This window comes from Erpetoichthys calabaricus (genome assembly GCF_900747795.2).
Source record: "Erpetoichthys calabaricus chromosome 1 unlocalized genomic scaffold, fErpCal1.3 SUPER_1_unloc_26, whole genome shotgun sequence".
In the NCBI taxonomy this organism is placed as follows: Eukaryota; Metazoa; Chordata; class Cladistia; order Polypteriformes; family Polypteridae; genus Erpetoichthys; species Erpetoichthys calabaricus.
In genome coordinates, this window is record NW_026261592.1 from 260144 (window position 1) to 283806 (window position 23663).

Below are 23663 nucleotides of genomic sequence, written 5' to 3' on the forward strand. Positions count from 1 at the left end.
GGAAAAAGTTGTCTTAGTCACAGCACACTGCAATAATAAAACATAGTTGTCCAGTCTATCATTCTTAAGCAATCTTCCAGTTATAGAGGCGCAATCCCAGTTACTAACACATTTACCGTGTAGCCCCCCCCCCCCCCCCCCAAACACTCAAAGTAAACACATTCCACCTTATTAATTTAATATTTAAAAATTTAAACCGCCAAACCCGCCATCAACAACTCCAATAACAGTTGAAATCATCACTCAGATAATTTTTTTGTTATAGACTGCTGTTAAATGAAAAAAAAAAAAAGAAAAACAGACACTTTTGGGTGACAATTCACAATGAGTGGACGTGGAATCCGAACCCACGCAAGTCTTATTATGGAGCAGCAAGGCTACCGCTGCACCACTACTGTTTTCAGCAGAGTGGACGTATATAATGTATGTTTTTTTTATGGAGCTTTGCAACCTTTAGGCCGATCAGACCATAATATATTACAGCTCATACTCACATATAACCTCATTGTCCAGCAGCTGCCAGTCACCACCAGGACCATTCAGGAATGGACAACAAAGGCTGGGGAGACTCTGAAGGACGCCTTTGAGAACACTGAGTGGGATATTCTTTGTGACTCACACAGCCAGGACACTGAGGGTCTCAGCCACCGTGTCACAGATCACATCAATCTTTCTGTGGATAGCACTGTCCTCACAAAGGCAGGGTGCTGTTTCCCCAACAACACAATCACAAAAAACTTGAAAGGCTGCTGAAAATGTAAAACTTGCAGGTCTGGAGATAAAATCAAGGTGGTGCAGTCAGAACTGAAGCAACAGCTCTGTGAGTGGAAAGCCCACAACAGAGACAAACGTGACCACAAGTTACAACAAAACAACATGAAGTGTGGAATGGGGTGACGATCATGACAGGCAGCTGTAAAACATGCAGAGGAAGGGCATTAGAGCAGAGACAATGAACTGAAGCGGATCTTCAAAAGGTTTGACTCATTCTTGTCAATGAACAGCAACAGCACTGGGTATGGGGTTCACAGGAGGATTCACTTAAGTTTGTTACTGGGCTGAAGAACACGAATGCGCCGCGCGCCCATCACTCAAGTCACGTGCGGTAGGTTCTGGAGGTTCTGCTCCAGCTTTATAACACACTGGTGAGACCTCATCTGGAGTCCTGTGCACAACACGGTTATTTAATTACAAATTCATTTGGGTCAGATTTTCAAACCAAGAAATTTAGCTGGAACAGACATTTTCAGTGGCCAGTAAACAGACTAATTTTAAAACAACACAAATGAATGTGCTGACAAACAAGTCATGTTTATTCATTGTTACCCTTTTAAATTTGGTTAGATCTGACACAGGCACATCAAAAAGAGCATAAAAATCAATTAAAACGCTACAATAGAACAGAATCTGAAGTAGTAGCAATACTGTGTTTTTTATTCAGCTTTTGAAATTAAAAAATATAAACATTTTGCTCACATCTGACCAAGGCATATCTCAGAGTTCATAAAAATAAAAAAGTGCACAATATTAGCAATAAAATTTGTTTCCCTTTTGAAATAAAATAAATATTTTGGTCATAGATGACCCAGGCACATCACAAAGTGTATTTATCAGATTAGACAAGCACTATGACTGCTCTCAAAGCTCTCAGCGCACAAAGCGATGACCTGTAACCACACGATCATTCAGGAAGTGGACCCCGGAGGCTGACAATACTCTGAGACAATGTTTAGGAACTACAGACTGGGATATCTTGCAGGGATCACATAGTGAGAACATTGAGGAGGTTGTTGACTGCACTAGTGACTACATCAACTTCTGTATGGACATTGTAGTTCCAGTAAGAACAGTACGCTGCTATGCTAACAACAAGCCATGGATTACAAGTGACATCAAGGGTATATTAAACCAGAAGAAAAGGGCTTTTAAAGACGGTGATCAGCATGAGCTCAAGCGCGTGCAGAAGGAACTCCGAGTCCAGCTCAGGGCGGTGAAGGAGCAGTACAGGAGAAAGCTGGAACAGAAGTTGCAGAACAACAGCATGAAGGAAGTGTGGGATGGGATGAAGATCATCACTGGCTGCAGCTCGAAGCGGGGTACCACCATCGAGAGAGACGTGAAGAGAGCAAACCAAATGAACATCTTCTTTAACAGGTTTGACCACCCTAACCCACTCTCACCTCGGAGTACTGCACTCTCTACACATCCTTCTGCTGATACCAACATAGGAGAGACATCCCCACCCACAATTACAGCAGCGCAAGTGAGCAGAGAGCTGAGGAAACTTCGTGCCAGCAAAGCAGCAGGTCCAGATGGAGTATCGCCACGACTGCTGAAGGTCTGTGCATCAGAGCTGGGGGGTCCTCTACAGTGCATCTTCAACCTGAGCCTGGAACAGGGGAGAGTCCCGAGGCTTTGGAAAACATCTTGCATCACCCCAGTCCCAAAGGTATCACGTCCTGGTGAGCTGAATGACTTCCGGCCTGTCGCTCTAACATCACATGTGATGAAGACCATGGAGCGGCTGCTGCTTCACCACCTGAGGCCACAGGTCCAACACGCCCTCGACCCTCTGCAGTTCGCATACCAGGAGAAGGTGGGAGCGGAGGATGCCATCATCTATATGCTACACTGATCCCTCTCCCACTTGGACAGAGGCAGTGGCGCTGTAAGAATTATGTTTCTAGACTTCTCTAGTGCCTTCAACACCATCCAACCTCTGCTCCTTAGGGACAAGCTGACAGAGATGGGAGTAGATTCATACCTGGTGGCATGGATCGTGGACTATCTTACAAACAGACCTCAGTATGTGCGTCTCGGGAATTGCAGATCTGACATTGTGGTCAGCAACACAGGAGCACCGCAGGGGACTGTACTTTCTCCGGTCCTGTTCAGCCTATATACATCGGACTTCCAATATAACTCGGAGTCCTGCCACATGCAAAAGTTTGCTGACGACACTGCTATCGTGGGCTGCATCAGGAGTGGGCAGGAGGAGGAGTATAGGGACCTCATCAAGGACTTTGTTAAATGGTGCGACTTAAACCACCTACAACTGAACACCAGCAAAACCAAAGAGCTGGTGGTGGATTTTAGGAGACCCAGGCCCCTCATGGACCCCGTGATCATCAGAGGTGACTGTGTGCAGAGGGTGCAGACCTATAAATACCTGGGAGTGCAGCTGGACGATAAATTAGACTGGACTGCCACTACTGATTCTCTGTGCAAGAAAGGACAGAGCCGCCTGTACTTCCTTAGAAGGCTGGCATCCTTCGACATCTGCAGTAAGATGCTGCAGATGTTCTATCAGATGGTTGTGGCGAGTGCCCTCTTCTACGCAGTGGTGTGCTGGGGAGGCAGCATTAAGAAGAAGGATGCCTCACGCCTGGACAAACTGGTGAGGAAGGCAGGCTCTATTGTTGGCATAGAGCTGGACGGTTTGACATCCGTGGCAGAGCGACGGGCGCTGAGCAGGCTCCTATCAATTATGGAGAATCCACTACATCCATTAAACAGTGTCATCTCCAGACAGAGGAGCAGTTTCAGCGACAGACTGCTGTCACTTTCCTGCTCCACTGACAGACTGAGAAGATCATTCCTCCCCAAACTATGCGACTCTTCAATTCCACCAGAGGGGGTAAACGTTGAACATTATTCAAGTTATTGTCTGTTTTTTACCTGCATTTTTTATTACTCTTTAATTTAATATTTTTTGCTGCTGGAGTATGTGAATTTCCCCCTGGGATTAATAAAGTATCTATCTATCTATCTATCTATCTATCTATCTATCTATCTATCTATCTATCTATCTATCTATCTATCTATCTATCTATCTATCTATCTATCTAAGTGATAACTGCGACTAACACACGTGAATACAACGACTACCGCACTCTGAGGGGACACACAGGAGGTTGTCCATGATCAGACAAACAAACGGTTCTGTGGCAGCACCAAACAAACGCAGCTCCTCCGTTGACTCTGTTGATTAAATAGGCTCCCATAAGGCAGTCGGACACTGAGCCACCCAGCCTCTCTCCAGACATAGCGCACTGTCACGTGACCCTATATCAACCGCTGGGTGACGTCATCCAAAGCGACGGCTACTGTAGCCACGCTGCCGCTGTCTCGCTTTGTGAAACGCTACAGATGCAGGGCTGTTACTGAGTGAGACAGAAGTGTGAACGAGTTCAGAAAGAATCTCATCGCCACGAGGCAGACAGTAAGTGTTCTCGATTTTGGGGATGCACTTTATGGATGTGTGAGTTTTCATTCGCTCCATTAGAATCGCCGCGCGCGATCTGAGTGAGAGTCGAGCGGCGCGTTCGTGTTCTTTAGCCCCCCGCCGAACTTATCCTCCTGTGATCACCCGCGTGTTGTTTCAGTTCATTGGTATCAGCGGTTCACTTCACGTGGCTGAGTCCCCAATTTTAAGTCGTAGCACCCAGTCACACCGCTGGCGCCTGTTCATTCGTCTCCGTGTGTTCCTTTTGTCGATTCCTTCTCGAATCGCAGACATCGAGGAGACGGCCATTCCACACGTACGGCGCTTTGATTTCTGCCTTTGTTTCTCTTTTGTCCCTCCGTTGTGTCCAGTTCAAAGACAGTCGCGGAGGTGGTGACCGGCTGACCATTGCAACAATAGCGAGGAGTCAGAGTAGTAAAAGTGAAAAACGAACTGGAGTCCATGACCGTGGAGAAGAGTCTTAGAGAATACGAGCTGTACTAAGATATAGTGAGCGATGCAGTGCTGCCATGAAGAAATTCGCCTTTAAGAGTATAAATTATATGATCTTAACTGGTAAAGGTTTGCAGTCAGTATCTGTATTTACACACACGGCCTCAAACCTGCTTAACCCAATGCAGACAGCAGGCATTTACATGTATTGCTTGAATGGACACTTCAATGGGTGTCTTTTTTCCCCATTTAACTTGTATCAAATATGACAAACTCCCATGTTTCAGTGCTAAAGCCAAACCAGTAATGTCTGTTAGTAAGTATTAGAGAAGTTAATAGAGATTTGTGGTTTGTGTTACTGCCTTACAGTTCTAGCAGACTGAATTTGAATTTCAGCCTGTTTTTTAAGTCTCTATGCAGTTTCCATGTCCGCTCTTTTATTCTTATTTTCTCCACTTCTCTAAAGATACTCAGGTTTAGTGGCCTGGCAAATCTAACTTGTCTTGGTGTGTTGTGGACTTGAATGTGAGTGTACCCTATGTGAGTGTCTGTATTTGGCTCCTGCCCTTGACAGGTACTCTGGTTTTATTTCTGTACCCCAATAACTTCTATTTGTGTTTGTTTTGGCTACTTATACATGTGACTTTATCATACAAACCCAACCAGGCTGTGTGGGTGACCCCATGTGCCACTCTTAGGTGAACACCACTGTCAGGACTGGCATCCTTCTTCTGGCCAAGACCCACTTTCATTTAATTAGAATTTTCATGAAGGTCAATAATGAGTCGCTTTTACTCTGGACCTCGCTTTTAATAGTAATACATTTTATTTATACAAGGCGCCTTTCAGAGAACTCAAGGACAATGATCAAACAATAAATAAATAAAAGACACAATTATAAACAACTTAAAACATCAGAAAATCTAAAAATTAAAACCAAACAAAACCGCTGTAATCGTAAGGAAAAATAAAAAGCCATTTTAAACAGATGTGTTTTAAGTTTACATTTGAAGGATGAATATGATTTTATGTTTCTGAGCTCCGCAGGTAATGAATTCCAGAGCTTGGGAGCAGAACGGCTGAAAGCTCCGCTCCCCATGGTGGTTAGACGGACGGTCAAATGGATGGAGGAAGAGGATTTAAGGTTACGGGAGGGAATGGCAACATGAAGAAAGTCAGACAGATATGGAGGTGCAAGGTTATGAATGGCCTTAAATGTTAATAGCCGAATCTTAAAATTAGTTCGAAACTCGATTGGGAGCCAATGAAGCTGCTGCAAGACCGGAGTAATATGGTGAATAGATGGGGTTTGAGTAATGATGCGTGCTGCAGAATTCTGGACTAACTGAAGCTTATGAAGAGATTTATTAGGGAGACCAAAGATGAGTGAATTGCAATAGTCCAGCCGAGAAGTGACAAGACTATGAACAAGAATGGCAGTGGTATGAGGAGTGAGGGAGGGGCGAATGCGATTAATATTACGTAGGTGGAAGTAAGCAGACCGGGTGATGTTATTAATGTGACATTGGAAAGATAGAGTACTGTCGAGGATGACACCCAGACTCTTGACCTGAGATGATGGGGGAAACAACAGAGTTATCAATAATAAGAGAAAGATTATTGGTTTTGGATAATGATGATTTTGAACCAATGAGGAGAACCTCAGTTTTGTCACTGTTTAATTTAAGAAATTTCTGGAAGCTGGAAAGAAGAGAGAGAGTGAATAGGCGAGTGAAGTTCAGAAGGAATACAGAGAGTATCTGGTGGCAGAGAGGACCAAGGTGGTGATGTATCCTTTGGATTTTCTCATTGAAAAAGGACATAAGAGAATTACAGAAAGCAGTTGAGTAAAAGTGAGATGGTAAAGAGTCTGGAGGTTGTGTAACATTATTAAGTAAAGAAAACAAAGACTTGGTGTTACCTGTATTACAAGTGTTGTGATGTGAGATTTTACATATACAGTGGAACCTCGGTTCACGAACAACTCGGTTTACGATCAAAATGTTTGCCAGACTTTTACCTCGGTTCATGACCACACACTCGGTATACAAACAAGCCAGTTTCCCTTTCGGTTTGTGCGTGCCAATGATTTCCGCATGTGTTGCATTGTTCTCGGTCAGACGTGCGTGCTGTCGCTGTGAACTCTTTGTGTTCTATTTTATTTCCCTTCTGGGTCGTATGCGCTGATTACTGTATTTAAGCACATGTTTAGCCTCTCCCTGTTCATTGTTCTCAGTCAGACGTGAGTGCTTTACCTGTGAATTCTTTGTGCTCTACAGTATTTCGTGTGCTTTTGCAGTTAACCATGGCTTCTAAGCAAGTGAAGAGTGGTGAGAAGAAAGTGTTGCAATGTTACTTTTCTCTTTTTTTCAAATGTTTATTTTTTTCCATGTGATTAAAACTCATTTAAAGAGTGTTTACAGCGATCGATCGGGTTGTAATGCTATTAGCATGAAATCCTGCAATTTTTCTGTGTTGGTTGGCTTTTAAATAAAGTTTGGATTTGTTCAAATGTTCCTTTTTTTTCCCCCTGCGCTTAAAACTCATTTATAAAAAAAAAAAGTGTTTATACAGCAAATCGGATTGTAAGGCTATAGCACGAACTGCTGCCGAGAGAGAGAGAAGGGGGGTGGGGTTGTGCTTGCCTGTTGCTGAGAGAGAGAGATAGCCTGCCCGTGCAGGGAGCCTGGGTGTTTGTCAGTGTTATTCAATGTTTTCACATTAGTTTACTATTACACTGTGCATTCTGTGGTGTAATTAACTATAATTTGTGCATAGACATCTTTAAAAAAATATATTTACATACAGTTCGTACGGTCTGGAACAGATTAATTGTATTTACATACAATCCTATGGGGGAAATTGCTTCGGTTCACGACCAAATCGGTTTACGACCAGAGTTTTGGAACGAATTATGGTCGTGAACCGAGGTTCCACTGTAACTTGATAAATACTTTGTATGTCTTTATTTGATTTTTAGGCAAAGCAATGTAATTTAGTGTTACTTTGGTGAGAGGCATTCGTGTTTGCCCCCCCCCCCCCCCCCTTTTTTTTACGATTGAGCTTTTTTGAATTTTATGACAGGATTTGGGGGAAGATGTGCCTTAAACCGGTTTGGTTAGTGTTTCTTTTCTTAATTCATTTCTTCCCCCCCCCCCCCCCCCCCCCCCCCCCCCCCCCCAACTGCAACACCCTATTGGCTGTAGGGGTTGGACAGAAAATCTGTATATTTACTTGTTTAACCTCACACACTCTCTCTTACTAACCAACATCTGAAAGAAGCATCTCTTTTGCTAACCTAAGACGACACAATGAAGAGCACAGCTCAGCAGCCATTTTGAACAGGCATGTGGCTGAAAGCTGAGCACCAGTGATGCCTTAATTAGAGACATTTAAGTAACTGCAAGTTTGTGTGCCACCTGAACTACATATCACCATTTAATCAGGCTGTATGGTTGCCAATATTCAAATGTACTTTGCATTTTGTTATTATTTATGAATATTATCAGTAATGCATTATTTTATGTGTAACTTAACTTCTGCTTGTCTTTTTACTACATCTAATTGCCTGAGGTTATAGATATAGAAGAGAAGGTGGGGATAAGTTATATACAATAATACCTTATAAACAGTGGTAATTCTGTGAGATTAGGCTTTCTAAGGCTACATATTAATAATATAATAGGGGAAAGTAGAGCAATATATTTTACTCTACCAAGACAAAACAATTGGCGTAGTCCGGCAGGATTTTGGGGTAACCATTGTTTTGCATCCTGTTTGCAATTACTGTTTCGATGTATTTGTGTATGTATGTATGTGAATTTTAGGGCATCCAGTGTACAAATGCGGTGGAAGTAAACATTGTTTGCTTGCTGAATGGAATAAAACCAACAAAATGTAGAGACTTCATGTGTGTCACAAGGACACCCGCATGTTTGTTAGTGCTGGTGGTAGTGAGTCCCTAATTAAAGTGCTAGAGAGTGGTGGAACATTGCATGCGTCATTCATGCGGCATTTAAGTGGTTAAAGTGCTAGGGAGTGATGGGACATGCATGCATCATTCATACGGCACTTATTTGTTTAGGATTTTTGTATATGTATGTGTATATTTGCTTACAGGGGCAAAAGTAGGCCAACCCATAACTAAGGTGGCAGATTGTATTAGAGTAAAATTGTAGACTCAGAAATGCCTAAATTTATATTAAAGTCAGCCATCTTCCAGTGGAGAGGCAGAAGTAAGCATGCTTAAAGCTAGGAAACTTGTAGTGCAGGTAGAGAAAGCAGAAGCTGAGCTGAGCATGCCACAAAATGGAAGGGGGCTGGAAGGATTAAAATCAGGAAAACAGAGATCTGGTATAAAGAAGCCAGCTGCTGTTATAAGAGGTTTACTAGCTTGTATTATTGGTAACAAGGAAGATTATGATGAGAAAGAAAATAGCAAAGTAAATTAAAGCGAAAATGGAATGTTGTGTGAAAGTTTTGAAAGACGTAACAGTTGGTGTGAAAATTGTGAAGTGCTAGCATGTAGAACACCCACTGCTGAAGTGGAAAGCAGTGAAAGCAGGGGAAACAAGGAGGGAAAACCACCCATGGTGAAAGTAAGGACAATAGTAACGGGATCAGACTGGAACCCTAAAACATGGGTGGGTGACTTACCTGAGACAGATGAGTAGTCAGGTAAAGAGTGGGAATGTGAGGAGAAGGCGAGAGATGAAACGAAGGGAAAAACAGAAAGGGTGTTTACTTTTTTATTCTCCACTGCACCACAATCTCCAGGTGATTCTGAGGTCTGTCCAGTATTTAAAGAACATGCTACACCGATAGATATTTCACCACTGTTAAGAAAGGTAACCAGTGCTGCACTGAAATTTGATGTGGGAAAAAGAAATCAGATAGAAGGCACAGAAGCTGGTGAGTGTGAATGGCAATTGTTGACTGAAGGGCATGAAATGGATAATGGCTTAAGGATACTGAGTAAAGAATGTGTGGAATTAAAACAAAGAACAATGGAAACTAAGGGAATTCAAGTGTTTGTGTGTGAAAGGTCTGAATGTGCTAGTGCAAGAATGGCCGAGTTGGAAAGAGAGTGCACCAGTTTAGGATTTGGTTTGAATGAACCAGGACAAGCCAAAGAACAAAGGATGGGGGATGGTGCAGCTGGAAGTTTTACAAGCCCAGGCAGCAAGTCAGGAATGCACAGGGGTGTGAAGGTCCTAACAGCTGTGCTCAGCAGTAATTAAAAAACACACACACTTAGGTTCAGTAATTCGAAACCTGACTGACCAGTTGTTTAAAAAGACAGCCTATAAATCTCCCTGTAATAACATGGAGAAAAATGAGCTGGTCTTGAGTGAAGAACAAAAGTCAGTATTAGGAGAGATGCTGGATTTAGAATTGGGATTTTGGAGAGGTTTTAGCCCACACATTCAGGTAGCAGTTACCATAAAATAAAAAATAAAACAGGACACACAGACAAATGAAAAAAATAGAAGGGTAGCGCAGGAAGACAGGAAAGGGAAAATAGTTATGTCTGTTTCCATTTTCTGGCCTTTTGTAATAGTGCTACTTCTATTGTAAGGTTTTATGGACTTTGGGTTGGTGCAGGTAACAAATAGTGAAGGCAATTAGCAGAGTAAAATCCATGCAGGAGATTGGGTTACCATTAGCACATTGGAGCAGAGTGGCAGTGTGGCCAAGCTGTTCCAATGAATGCCTGGAAGCAAAGTTTGAGTGTTGGCACCAGGTTTAACAACCATGAAGGTGAGATGGACAGAAACTTCTTTGTCACCTTCCATTTTGCACACCTGCCTACATAGCGGAAATGAAAAACAGAAAGAAGGAAAAGACAACAAGCAAAGAAGGTTTGTTCATTAGTGCAGAAAATTTATATTCCAAGGGGTAGAAACTGAACAAACCAGTTAGGAATGCCAAAATAGGGGGATTAATTTTGTGCTCATAAAGTATACATTCTGGGTATTAATTAGTTAACTGGGATAATTAATATAATTAATACTAAGAGCGGTATACAGAGCAAATTTGTGAACTTTTTAGGAACGCAAGGTGCAGCTGGTGCATTTGCAAGTCATATGGGCTCCAATGTTTAGGTATAGTCTAACTGGGAAAATATGGAAGCCCTGCTGAGGTTGTCAGCTGTGGTACAAGCAGAGGACCAGTGGGCCAATTCTGAACTGAGGTGTTTAGCACAACGAGTATGCATATGGTGAGCAAACAACTCTAGGGGTGGCCTACAGGGGGAATGATGAGTTGCATAGCTGTGATGTCTCATGGTGGTGATGCCAGCCTATACTGGTAAAGGCTGATGGCAGTCAAGAGTTGTACCATGGTTAGGAAAGCACAAGAGGCAACTAAATCAACCCCAAATGTGTGAAGAGGGGCCACAAAGGTTGGTTTTGTGAACAGTTTATGCAGTGGCACATGTGCTGTCACTTGGGCAGAACTGGTTGTACTGGCAGCTGTGGCATGTTACCTTTCAAATTTTGATGTTAATTGTACAGCTGCATATGCTTAAATGAATAGTTTGGGACAGGGGTCTAATTAGCAGTTAGCACCGGATGCGGTGACGTATCGTGTCGACTGGGCAACACAGCGAATACACCGTCTATCTATATATGTCTATGATTGGGCTTGCTTAACAGTCACGTGATCCAGTGTCGGCCGCAGGATGACGTCATCCAATGCGACAGCTACTGTAGCCACGCTGCCACTATCTTGCTTTGCGAAACATTACGGACGCAAGACTGTTGCTGAGTGAACGAGTTCAGAAACAATCTCATCGCCAATAGGCAGTCAGTAAGTGCTCTGTATTTTGAGAATCGCCGCGCGGTGCGTTTGTTAGCCCCCCCGCTGAACTTTGCTTGACTGAATCCTCCTGTGGCCACCCGCGTGCTGTTTCTGTTCATTGGTATCTGCGGTTCACGTAACGTGGCTGACTCCTAAATTTTAAATCGTACCACCCAGTCACACTGCTGGCGCCTATTCATTCTTTTCCATGTGTTCCTTTTGTCGATTCCTTCTCGAATTGTAGACATCGAGGAGACGGCCATTCCACATGTACGGCCCTTTGATTTCTGCCTTTGTTTCTCTTTTGTCCCACCGTTGTGTCCAGTTCAAAGACAGTCGCGGAGGTGGTGACCGGCCGGCCATTAAAAGAATAGTGAGGTGTCAGATTAGTAAAAGTGAAAAACGAATTGGAGTCCATGACCGTGGAGAAGAGTCTTAGAGAATACAAGCTGAGAACAACAGTATCTGTATTTACACACACGGCCTCAAACCTGCTTGACCCAATGCCGATATTTACATGCATTGCTTTAATAGACACTTAAATGTGTGTCTTTTTTTCCCATTTAACTTGTATCAAATATGACAAACTCCCATGTTTCAGTGCTAAAGCCAAACCAGTAATGTCTGTTAGTGAATATTAGACAAGTTAATAAAGATTTGAGGTTTCTGTTACTGCCTTACAGTTCTGTCAGAATGAATTTGAATCTCAGCCTGTTTTTTAAGTCTCTATGCAGTTTCCATGTCTACTCTTTTATTCTAAATTTCTTTACTTTTCTAAAGATGCTCAGGTTTAGTGGCCTGGCAAATCTAACTTGTCTTGGTGTGGTTGTGGACTTGAATGTGAGTGTACCCTATGATGGTCTATAGCTGGCTCCTGCCCTGTACAGGTACTGTGGTTTTCTTCCTATACCCCAATAACTTCTGTTTGTGTTTGTTTTGCACTGGACCACGGTGGTGAAGTTGAAGTTAAGGTCCATTTGTCTACTTATACATGTGACTTTATCAGACAGACCCAACCAGGCTGTGTGGGTGACAGCATGTGCCAGTCTTAGGTGAACACCACTGTCAGGACTGGCATCCTTCTTCTGGCCAAGATCCACTTTCATTTAATTAGTATATTCCTTAATGTCAATAATGAGCCGCTTTTACTCTGGACCACCCCCTTTAGGGTTACCCATAACAAACTGGTCCGTCGTGGTGGACCGTTAAGAATGACTGAGGCACACAAGGCCTCCACAGTGCCAATCTCACAATACTGGGTGGTGCTGCTGTTTAATAGGAATTTATTAATGTGTAAAATACTAAAATATTTGTGATGTGTGTAGAGTGTACTTAAACAAGATGAAGCTGATAAACTTGAAACTTGTTTCAAAGTTGTTGAAAATGACAGTTTGTTTTGAAGAATGTTTTTGTCCTGGAGCATGTCAGATTTGCCAACCACAGTCGCTGATCTCATCACCTGGCCACCTAGGAACCAATCACGGGCAGAGTGCCAACCCACCGCAGGACACACACAAGTACACACTAGGGATAATGTAGAATCGCCAATCCACCTAACCTGCATGTCTTTGGACTGTGGGAGGAAACCCACGCAGACACGGGGAGAACATGCAATCTCCACGCAGGGAGGACCTGGGAAGTGAACCTGGGTCTCCTAACTGCAATTTATCTTAGCAAGTCACAGGCTACTTGAAGTCAGACTTTGGGTGTCTCACATTAGGCAGCCATCTTTGCAGGGACACACCGCCAACTGCCTCCATCTTACTAATTATTTCAATGAAGGTTGTGAGTTAAATAATAGTTTTGGATTTTGTAAGCTTGGGACAGTTTCACATTCGAGAAGTTGATCAGCGATTTTAAGTTCCTCCTTCATATGCCTCTGTTTTATAACATAATCCTGAGGCCTAACTTGTATAAACCTTCCTTAAAATTAACTATTAACAAAATTCCGGGACCCTAACAGTATTGAATGTTCAATCAAAGCAGTGAATATTGTTGACACACAACTGTGCAAGATGGCCTCCTTCTTCTTCTAGCCTGTTGGACCCTCCTTGCATTCCCAAACTCATTTTACAGCTAGTGTGACATGAAAAGTGACGAGTTACTGTCTGATTGCTATGAACTGTCTGTCTTGACATCAGCTTTAACTAACAGGATGTTATAAAAATCAAATGTCTTTAGATCTGAATGATTCAGTTTTAATGGAATTGATTCCTATTTTTTTCCACAGAGAGATAAAACTGTGCCATTTTCTGTAATGTTTAAATGGATGTGAAAGAGGAGACGTGTGAGGCTGACCTGAATATCATAAAATTAAGGATCATAAATGTTAAGGAGGAGGACTGTGAGTGGGAGAGTGTCCACCCCAAACAGGAGAGTCTGGACATTAAGGAAGAGGACCGTGAACTGGGGTCAGTGAAAATTAAAGAGCAGGATGAAGAGAAGTGTGTCAGCACAGAGATACACAACTATAGAAGTTTGGAGAGTGTCGAGGAAGATGACCTTCATTATGGACATCAAGATGGAGCAGTGACCAGGTTAGTCTCTTCTCATAGCAGACACTCTTCATCTCCGGAGTCTTCTATCAATGTAAAATATGAATCATTACAGTCTGACAGAAAGACTACTGAAGAGATTTCATCTCCTAGAACTGAGGAAGATCAGCCATCACCTAAGAAGTCATCTAAAACAAGTAAGTTGAAAATAACAATCGGTGTACATTTTAGGGTCAGGGTTATGGGCCTGAAAGTGCTGTCTTGTGCTTTTTTTAAAAGAAACTTAGACAAACGTTCAAACTATATTAAACACAGCAATTTCACTACATTTTACAGGGTTTAGGAGTCTGCACTTCTTCTGTTATTGTTTGTAACATTATGCAAACACTCTAAGCCTGTCTTTGGTAAAAAAAGTTTGTGAACCCTTTGGAATTCCTTTTATTTCTGCAATAATTCCTCATAATTCTGTGGTCTGATCTTCTATTAAGTCCATAAAACAGACAAGCACAGTCATCTTAAACTAATAACAAACCATTAGATCCTTGTTGTTCCTGAATACATTGTTTAAACATGGGAACAGTCCAGTTTGTGACCCCCTGTCTTTAGAAACTTTCTGATCCTCCTTTAGCTGCAATGACTTCCACCAAACATTTTTTGCAGCTGCTACTCAGGGTTCGATTTCTTGTCTATTCATTGTTTCAAAAGTTTTCAATTCCTTGATGTCTGAGGGATTCCTTCAATGATCAGGTGACTTCAGGTAAAGCCGATGAATCCTAAGCTCCTCTGATTGGCCAGTTTGGAACACCAGCTTTCTTCTGTTTACGCCTTTCTCTTGTAGATTTCTTCTTTTGTGTCAGCTGATTGTCTTTTTCGTTACCTAACTTCTCTCAAGCTTTCACTATCATGACATCTCCTATCAGATTTCTTTATAACAATTTTTAATTCAGTGCTACATTGATGATGGCATCCTGTCCTGGTGCTGCAGAAGCAAAAAAGGCCTAAACTGTGATTCTACCATGAGGTGATAGCAATGGTGTGCAGTGATCTTTTACCTTCAGACCACTGTGAAATGGGGACACACACATGGTGACATGGGGATTCAGGCCTTCAAAAGATCCACACATCAGACCAGGGGTGACATTTATAAAACTGCACAGAATTGAGCATGAATATATGCGCACACAAAAAAAAACAGGAAAATGTGTACGTCCAGAAAAAAATATTTATAAGATTTATAAACCGGATGTATGCACATTACTACAAAATGTACTTTTTGTAAATCATAGTCACTTTTTAAATATGTATATGTGAACACTCCTTTAACTGCCACCCTGAAACATTCACATATGGAGTCTGCTAATCTGTCACCTCTGTATGCAATCATGATGCTGTAGAACTTCATGGGCTGGTAGATCAGCCTCTTCCTCCTCAACCTTTAAGACCCCACTACTTGCATTCAAGAATATCTGGCTTTGCTCTTCATTTGAGAGTGAAATATCACACATGTAGTTACAGTGTCCTCTGGGGTTCAGGAAGGGTGTAGGGCAAAACTGTCTGTGCAGGAAGCCACTGTCACCTGGCAAATATAATGACATGATTGCTGTTATAATGAATAGGTCAGGTCATATGAAACACAGAGTTCAGCAGGTTACTTCACCAACAGATACTTCACCATGTAAAGCATCATCACGTCTATCAAAGCTACTTTGTCTCAAAATAAATGAATCGTGGTTTGAGTGAAGCTATGGAGACGTGACATTTGTCAGCTACATCTTGGATGACTTGTGTATAAATGGAATGTCACTGCTTACGGTTAACAAAAGCAGTTTCGATATTGCTAGGTGCCCTTTTTGCAATATGAGTGCAGTAAAGTGTTCCAGTTGTGTTAGGAGAGCTGGACATGGCTGCAGAATGACTTTTTGTGTTGGCAAAAACATGTCCTGTGTTATGTGTGTACACCCATACTGTACAAAAAGCACATGTAGTGCATCAGCAGTCAGTTAATGGCTTCTAGCACAGTAGGCATAATGGAGTGAAGCTTGGCTGAGATACTGTTGAGGTGTCGGCCAATTCCCTGAGAAGTGACATCAACTAGCAGATATAAAGTAATGACAAAGTAGAATTTCTTCAGTTCAAATACTGTTTATATCATTGGCTCTCTTTAAGGGAACTAAAATACAGTTTGTACATCATAGCTCTAATTTTTGAGATGTCATGTTTGTCACATCAGCGCACGTTATAATAACAGCTTGGTGAATTGAATTATTCTTGCGAGTAGTCATTTAGCTAGTTTGGCTGCCTTTTCCTTCTTGATCAAGGGTGTCGTCATTTCCCAGTTTCTTTAAAATGTTGTGTATGTAAGGGTCAGAGTTACTGTAAATACATTTGTTCCCCTGTCAAATTTCTTTAGTAAATCATAATGTTTGTATGGGAGGTTGCATATACATGCTTCGAGTCCAATTTTATGTGTATGCAAGCTTTATAAATGAGGCCTTAGGACCTTCACTAGCCAATCTTTAGATAGGTCTCAATCCAGGCAGCCTGACCCCAAACTCATCAGGAGGCTTCAGCATGCACAGGCCCAAAATGGATTGTTGGTATAAATAGTTATAATAAAGCACTCATCAAATGTCATTAAATAACTGAAGGACCACCTCTCTGATATCAAATATATATGCTGGGGGTGGTCCTTGAGGAGTGATATTGGTGTAACCTCACCTCTTAGGGTCTCACCCACAAAAAACAAAGATATTTGGGTAATTAATAAACAACACAATATAAACAACTTGAAATTACATAATCAGAATGAAAGGGCAAGTAATATTTGAAAAATATTGAAAGCACTAAATAAGCTAAGATGTTCTTTTAAATACCTGTATTTGCTCTCCCAGATTTACTTTTTATCGCCCTTTGTTATAATTTCCCAGCCTTTTTTTTTCCTCTCACTTTATTATCTCCTCTTGACAATCTTAAACAGTTATCTTGATGTGATGTTGGGACAGCTTAACTGTTAGCTAAATTAACAAGCTTGATGGACTGATGAATGGTCTCCTCTTGTCTGTTACATTTCTTATGTTCTTCTTCTGTATGTTCATGAGCAGATCTTTATCGAGAAGAGATGGCTTTGCAAGAACCCACATTACTTTCCTTTTATTTGTCTGAGTGCCTCTAAGCCACACCTCCAGTCTCCTCTCATTGGTTGAACACCTGACTTCACAGGACTGTAAAGGTTTAAGTGACGTGTTCAGCATTGACAGCCCAGTTGTTTGTGTGTTATGAGTTCAGGTTGATTGTGTTTGTCTGTGATTGTTGTGCAGTTGAAGATCAGACCACATTCTCAGGTGGAATTTGGGCAAAAATTCAGGAGATGCGGATGACATGACGGTGGTCGGACTCATATCGGGCAAGGAGGGTGAGCTAGGATACAGGGACGAGGTGGAGCGACTGTCAGAGTGGTGCACAGTCAATAACCTGCTCCTCAACAACAAAAAAAACAAAGGAGCTTGTTATTGACTTTAGGAAAAACAAAACTGACATCCAGCCACTCATCATTGGCGGGGCCTGTGTGGAGAGGTTCCCGGTGTTCAGGTTTCTGGGTATGGAGCTGGAGGATGACCTGACCTGGAGCGCCAACACCAAGGAGCTGCTAAAGAAGGCGCAACAGAGACTGTATATTCTGAGAATTCTCAGAAAGAACCACCTCCCAAAAAATCTGCTCCTTGCTTTTTATCATTGTTCCATTGAGAGTGTGCTCACGTACGGACTGTGTGTGTGGTACGGCAGCTGCACTTCCTCAGAAAAGAAAGCGCTCCACAGGGTCGTCAGGATAGCGGAGAGAACAATTGGTTGTACCCTCCCCACTCTGGAACAAATCTACACATCCCGAAGCCGCAAAAAAGCAATAGACATTTCACAGGACTCCTCACATCCCGGTCATTGCCTCTTCCAGCTTTTGCCATCGGGCAAGAGATACAGAGCTATGAAAACAGGACAAACCGCCTTAAAAACAGCTTTTATCCGAAAGCAATCATGGCCCTGAACTCAGAATAAAACTGGTCCATATTATTCTACCAATGTGCAATATAGACCTTAAGTCAACAAGTGCAATTTGTATATTTATTAGTATTCAGTTTGTTATTATTTTCTCTCTTCTTGTCTTTATGTCTTTTTAACTCTTATTCCTCACACTGAGTCGATTGCACCTTCAATTTCGTTGTTCCTTTGTAAAAGTGACAATGACAATAAATATCTATCTAACTTTTTCTTGCATCTGTAAAGCAATTTAAATTCTATTGAAGGTTTTAAGCAACATATTCTCGGAGCTGCTTAATCCAACCGAGTGTCTATCTCTGTGCATCTTTAGCTAAAAGTCTTGTGCCTGACCTGTTTGTGTTGTAATGTGTACAAGAATACGGAGACACAGTTGGCAACCAGTTATGGGTAAATTTTGCACAAACATTAAGATGTTGTTCTTTACACAGAGAACAGCAGAATACACAATAAGCTACAAAGTAGTGTGGTAGACAGTAGGAGTTTAGGGGCTTTCAAAACTCGACTTGATGTTAATTTCAGAAGAATTAAGTGGATAGGACTGGTGAGCTTTGTTGAGCTGAATGGCCTGTTATCATCCAGACTGTTCTAATAGAGCTGCAGTCAACTGAGAGAAAATTAAGGACTTGTTGTTGCCTTAGCTCTTCACTTTATGTATTGCTTCATCTCCCTCTCTCTTGTAGCAGGCATTTTTGTGCTTTACTTTAGTATTGTTTAAGTTTTAATTTCTCCAGCTTTGACTTGTCTATCATTTAATGGTAAATGTTCAGGTTGCTCAGCTAGTGCTGTATTGCAGCTGATGGAAAGAGAAAGTCATCGAAAGGTGGAGTTTAGATTTTCATTGGACTTTTTTACATGCGCACTTGAGAAGTCTTGGTGTGTTAGATTGTTATTCTGTTATTTATTGATTGTCATGAGTATCACGTTGTGTTTAGTAAAGATTTACTCCATAAAAATAATGTGATTATTGTGACATCATATTGGTGATTGTGTTACGGTTGGCTTGGGCATTTCTGGAGTATTTGAAATTGCAGAAGAAGTCCTGTGTTTGTGGTTTTTAAACAGAGTGTTTTCTTTCTGATTTCTTCATTTATGAAATATGTGCTTTCTTTCAGTTTGACTTTCAGTTCTCCATTTGGCTCATAGTTTTGTTATCCCCTGATTATTTTCTTCTCAGTTAGTATCTTTGCCATTTTACTATTTACAGTATACACATTATTATCTTTGCGGTATAGAGTCTGGATTGACCATATTCAAGAACTCGGGAGTAAAGACCACTGTAAGGAGCTCTGGACAGGAGCTTGTTGGTGTTTGTCATGATGACAGCCCTAGTAGTCTTTAGAGGATAGCAGTAGTAAGGGAAACTGTCAAGTTGAAGAATGAAGCCTTTCATGTAATTTTAGTAGGAACTAGTGCTGGGCGGTATACCGGTTCATACCTTAAACCATTTTTTATTTTTTTTATGATATGGATTTTTCTTATACCGCAACACCAGTTTAAATTGCCTAAATGACATTCGGAACGTGGCGCAGCGGGAAACTGTTCAAGTGGGGACCTTTTTCACTGCTACACCGCTAAACACAGATTTGTTGTGTGGGGGCTCTTTTTCACTGCTACACCACCAAATAGGTAGCAGTAGCGTAGGTATTGCACGGTGAAAATGGACAGAGAACATTCCGAAACTGAAGCCGATGATAAAGTTGAACATGATGAACAGAAGAACTTTTGCCGAAAAAAAGGAGTCATGTCCGTCACCTGGAGATACTTTAGTTTTAAAAGGTCAGATGTGTAAATACTGTTTCTATACTACTGGATAATACTGCAAGCCAAGTTGTACTTGTTTTATTTGTTTTCAATACAGTGTAATGTACCTGGGTACTGTGTAATAGTGTGACGACATGTTGACTTTATTCTCAACATTTGTCATTAAAGTACAACATCGTAAACTAAACTTAATCGTAAAATGAATACAGTAATCCCTCCTCCATCGCGGGGGTTGCGTTCCAGAGCCACCCGCGAAATAATAAAATCCGCGAAGTAGAAACCATATGTTTATATGGTTATTTTTATATTGTCATGCTTGGGTCACAGATTTGCGCAGAAACACAGGAGGTTGTAGAGAGACAGGAACGTTATTCAAACACTTCAAACAAACATTTGTCTCTTTTTCAAAAGTTTAAACTGTGCTCCATGACAAGACAGAGATGACAGTTCTGTCTCACAATTAAAAGAATGCAAACATATCTTCCTCTTCAAAGGAGTGCACATCAGGAGCAGTGACTGTCACAGAGATAGAGAAAAGCAAACAAATCAATAGGACTGTTTGGCTTTTAAGTATGCGAAGCACCTCGGCACAAAGCTGTTGAAGGCGGCAGCTCACACCCCTTCCATCAGGAGCAGAGAGAGAGAGAGAGACAGAGTTTGTTTTTCAATCAAAAATCAATACGTGCCCTTCGAGCTTTTAAGTATGCGAAGCACCGTGCAGCATGTCATTTCAGGAAGCAGCTGCACAAAAGATAGCAACGTGAAGATAATCTTTCAGCATTTTTAGACGAGCGTCCGTATCGTCTAGGTGTGCGAACAGCCCCCCTGCTCAATCCCCCTACGTCAGGATCACAGACAGTCAGCGCAAGAGAGAGAGAAAAGTAAGCTGGGTAGCTTCTCAGCCATCTGCCAATAGCGTCCCTTGTATGAAATCAACTGGACAAACCAACTGAGGAAGCATATACCAGAAATTAAAAGACCCATTGTCCGCAGAAATCCGCGAACCAGCAAAAAATCTGCGATATATATTTAAATATGCTTACATATAAAATCCGCAATGGAGTGAAGCCGCGAAAGGTGAAGCGCGATATAGCGAGGGATTACTGTATTTAATTTACTAGATTTTCTCAAACCCCGTCATAAGTTATAGAGCACATTAAATGCTTTGTGTTAAGTGTTCTCCGAGATTCTTAAACTGACTTCTTCTTGCACTAAGAGGAGGCGCCGGCAGCGATCGCCGCACAGAATACATTCACTTGATGATCTTCCTGCTCTCTGAACATTTAGAATGCTAAGATAAATACTTAATATAATTTTCATGGTGAAATGCATTAAAGCATGCATTAATCATATGGGGGCACGGTGGCGTGCCTGCCTTGCATTTGCATGTTTTTCTGGTGGGTTTACTCGGCGTGCTTCAGTTTCCTTTCAAAGTCATGTAGGATATGGGGTTTTGTTGTGCTATATTGACCCTGCTAGTGTATGTTTTGCTTGTATTCATCCTGCGATGTGCTGGCGACTCGTTCAGAGATGGGCGCAACTCTGAATAGATGGCATAATTAAAAATGTATAACGAAGATATTTTTAAAGTTCTGAACACTCCGTGGGCCAAGTTTATAACTAGTTTTAATTTCACAAAGATGTTTATCGTGTGGTGATTGGTTATGTGGTGAAAGAAAAAGGAAGGATAGGAACTGGGGTTTTGGCACGTCAGATAGAGACGGCATGCATGCAATAAAGTTAGCCCGCTCAGAAGAACATGCATTGAATTCTGTGTTCATGTCTCCGACCACCAGATCACAAACCCATCATTTACACAATATTTAAGGTAAACCTGTGCGGTACCCATTCATAAATCCAGTTTTTTGGAGATTCGTCACACCTGCCATAAAGTTCTCTACACTGAACATACACCTGGGGACCCCTTACTGCGAGGGAGCAGCACTACCGCCTCACTACTGTGCATGTGTAATACCTGCTTTAATGCATTTTATCATGAAAATGATATCAAGTATTTATCTTAGCATTCTAAATTTTCAGAAAGCAGGAATATCATGAAGTGAATGGATTCTGTATGGTGATCTCTGTCTCCTCTTAGTGCGGAGGAAGTCAGTTTAAGAAGCGTAGTGATTAACAACTGGGTCGGGGAATGCAACACAAAGTATTTAATGTGCTGCATTAACTTATGACGGGGTTTGACAAAATCTAGTAAATTAAACATTGATTTTAGGAAGAAGTTTAGTTTATGACATTCTACTTTAATTATGAAGTAAACTATGAGAATAAAGTGGAAATGTCGACTTTAATCTCAACATAAATGGCGAGAATAAAGTGGAAATGTCAACTTTATTCTCGACATATAGTTTGTTTTTTTCTTCCCTGTATAGCTTAGCTTGAAGCAAGGTCCATATTAATGCATTTTGCCTAAATGATGGTTCAGTTGGTAAAGATGTCATCACCAAGTTGCACTTGTTTTACTTTATTTTAATTTGGTGAATACTGTGTAATGCACCTGGGCTTGAAGTCTTGAAGTAATAGTGCAACTATCAGTAATAATACTATTATTTATTTTATTGTTATTATTTATTAGTTTAAATATTATGCAGTTTAATGATGATAAAGTTGTTTAAAAAGTCACTTTAACGTGTCAGTGGACAGAGATTGTTAACATTAACAGAAAGTGTAGTTGGTTTACAAAAAATATTTACTATTTATTCCTTTTCTAAGACATTCAATGCAATACAACTTTTGACAAGCACTTCTGGATATTTTACTAAGTCTTAATGCCTCTTTGTATGGTTGAAAATATGTTGTCAAAATTATAGTTTAAGTTTTTGCAAAATTTGTTCAATAAAAAGGTTCTATATTTTGACTGCATCTGTCATGCAATGTGGTACCTTCTCCATTAGTGCCACCCCCTTGAAAACTATTAATACTTGTGTGCACATTAAAATGTTTTTTTTGTACAATGTACAATACTCTTGACAGTGGAATAGGTTATTCTTAGACAGTAATTGCAGTGGAAAATGTGGTTAACATCCACTCATGCATGGGGAAAAAAATACCGTCGAATACCGTGAAACCGGGATAATTTAGAAAAATCCCGTGATATAGAATTTTGGTCATACCGCCCACCCCTAGTAGGAACATCTGCTGATGTGAATTAAATAAATCAAAACGGTGGCAGATGCCTGCAATTGATTAATAAAAACCCACAGAATGAATAATTAAATAAGACTTCTTTTGCATACATGAACTCATATTAAATTTAATACACAGTAAAACGCAACACATTTAATTTCAGTTAGCGCAGTGCACAACCATGAATATTATAAAGGGCTGTATAAGTGAGAAGTGAGACCGGTGTGTGATAAAGCTGACCAGTCCTGGTTTCACCTGCCACTCCTCATCCAGAGCAGACACTAATATGAGTAATGGCTCTGATCTCGGGTTTCTTCATCTTATAATTTTCTCCTAGATTACTGGTTCTCCTGTGTGTTAGTGCATTAATTCTTCACTTTGTTCATTCTTCTGTATTGCTTTAGTGATTTAAATGAGCTATTTTTGTATATATTTTGCATTTAGAAGTCCGCATGATGCTCATTTGAATAATGGCTGTGTTGTAAGAGCACTCCATGCCACTATCCTGCAATTAATCTAAAAAATGTCTTATCAGAGCATCAACATACCTTTTGTGCTTTTTGATGTGACAAATTAATTGTTCTGATCGGAAGACACACCCTGGTTCTTTGCATTCAGGGCCAGTGAAGAAAGCCCAGAGGAGTTTGAGGCTGGCATGGCGGCTGATAACTCTGGAGCAGTTTCCACTGTTAATCAGCTGACAGCCTTTATATCGGAGCAAAATGGAGTCCAAA

General features: G+C 41.2%; 2 protein-coding genes across 2 annotated transcripts in view; both read left to right on the plus strand.

Moving 5' to 3' along the window:
- Positions 1-23663, plus strand: part of LOC114669334 (gastrula zinc finger protein XlCGF49.1-like) — a 332556-nt gene that overhangs the window by 240110 nt on the left and 68783 nt on the right. The gene's annotated exons all lie outside the window — the stretch shown is intronic.
- Positions 4125-23663, plus strand: part of LOC114646910 (oocyte zinc finger protein XlCOF6-like) — a 36117-nt gene continuing 16578 nt past the window's right edge. Inside the window, exons 1-2 of the mRNA XM_051921828.1 lie at positions 4125-4222; positions 13710-14171. Coding sequence (XP_051777788.1) covers positions 13745-14171 — 427 coding nt within the window. The 5' untranslated portion in view covers positions 4125-4222; positions 13710-13744. The remainder of the gene's footprint in view (positions 4223-13709; positions 14172-23663) is intronic.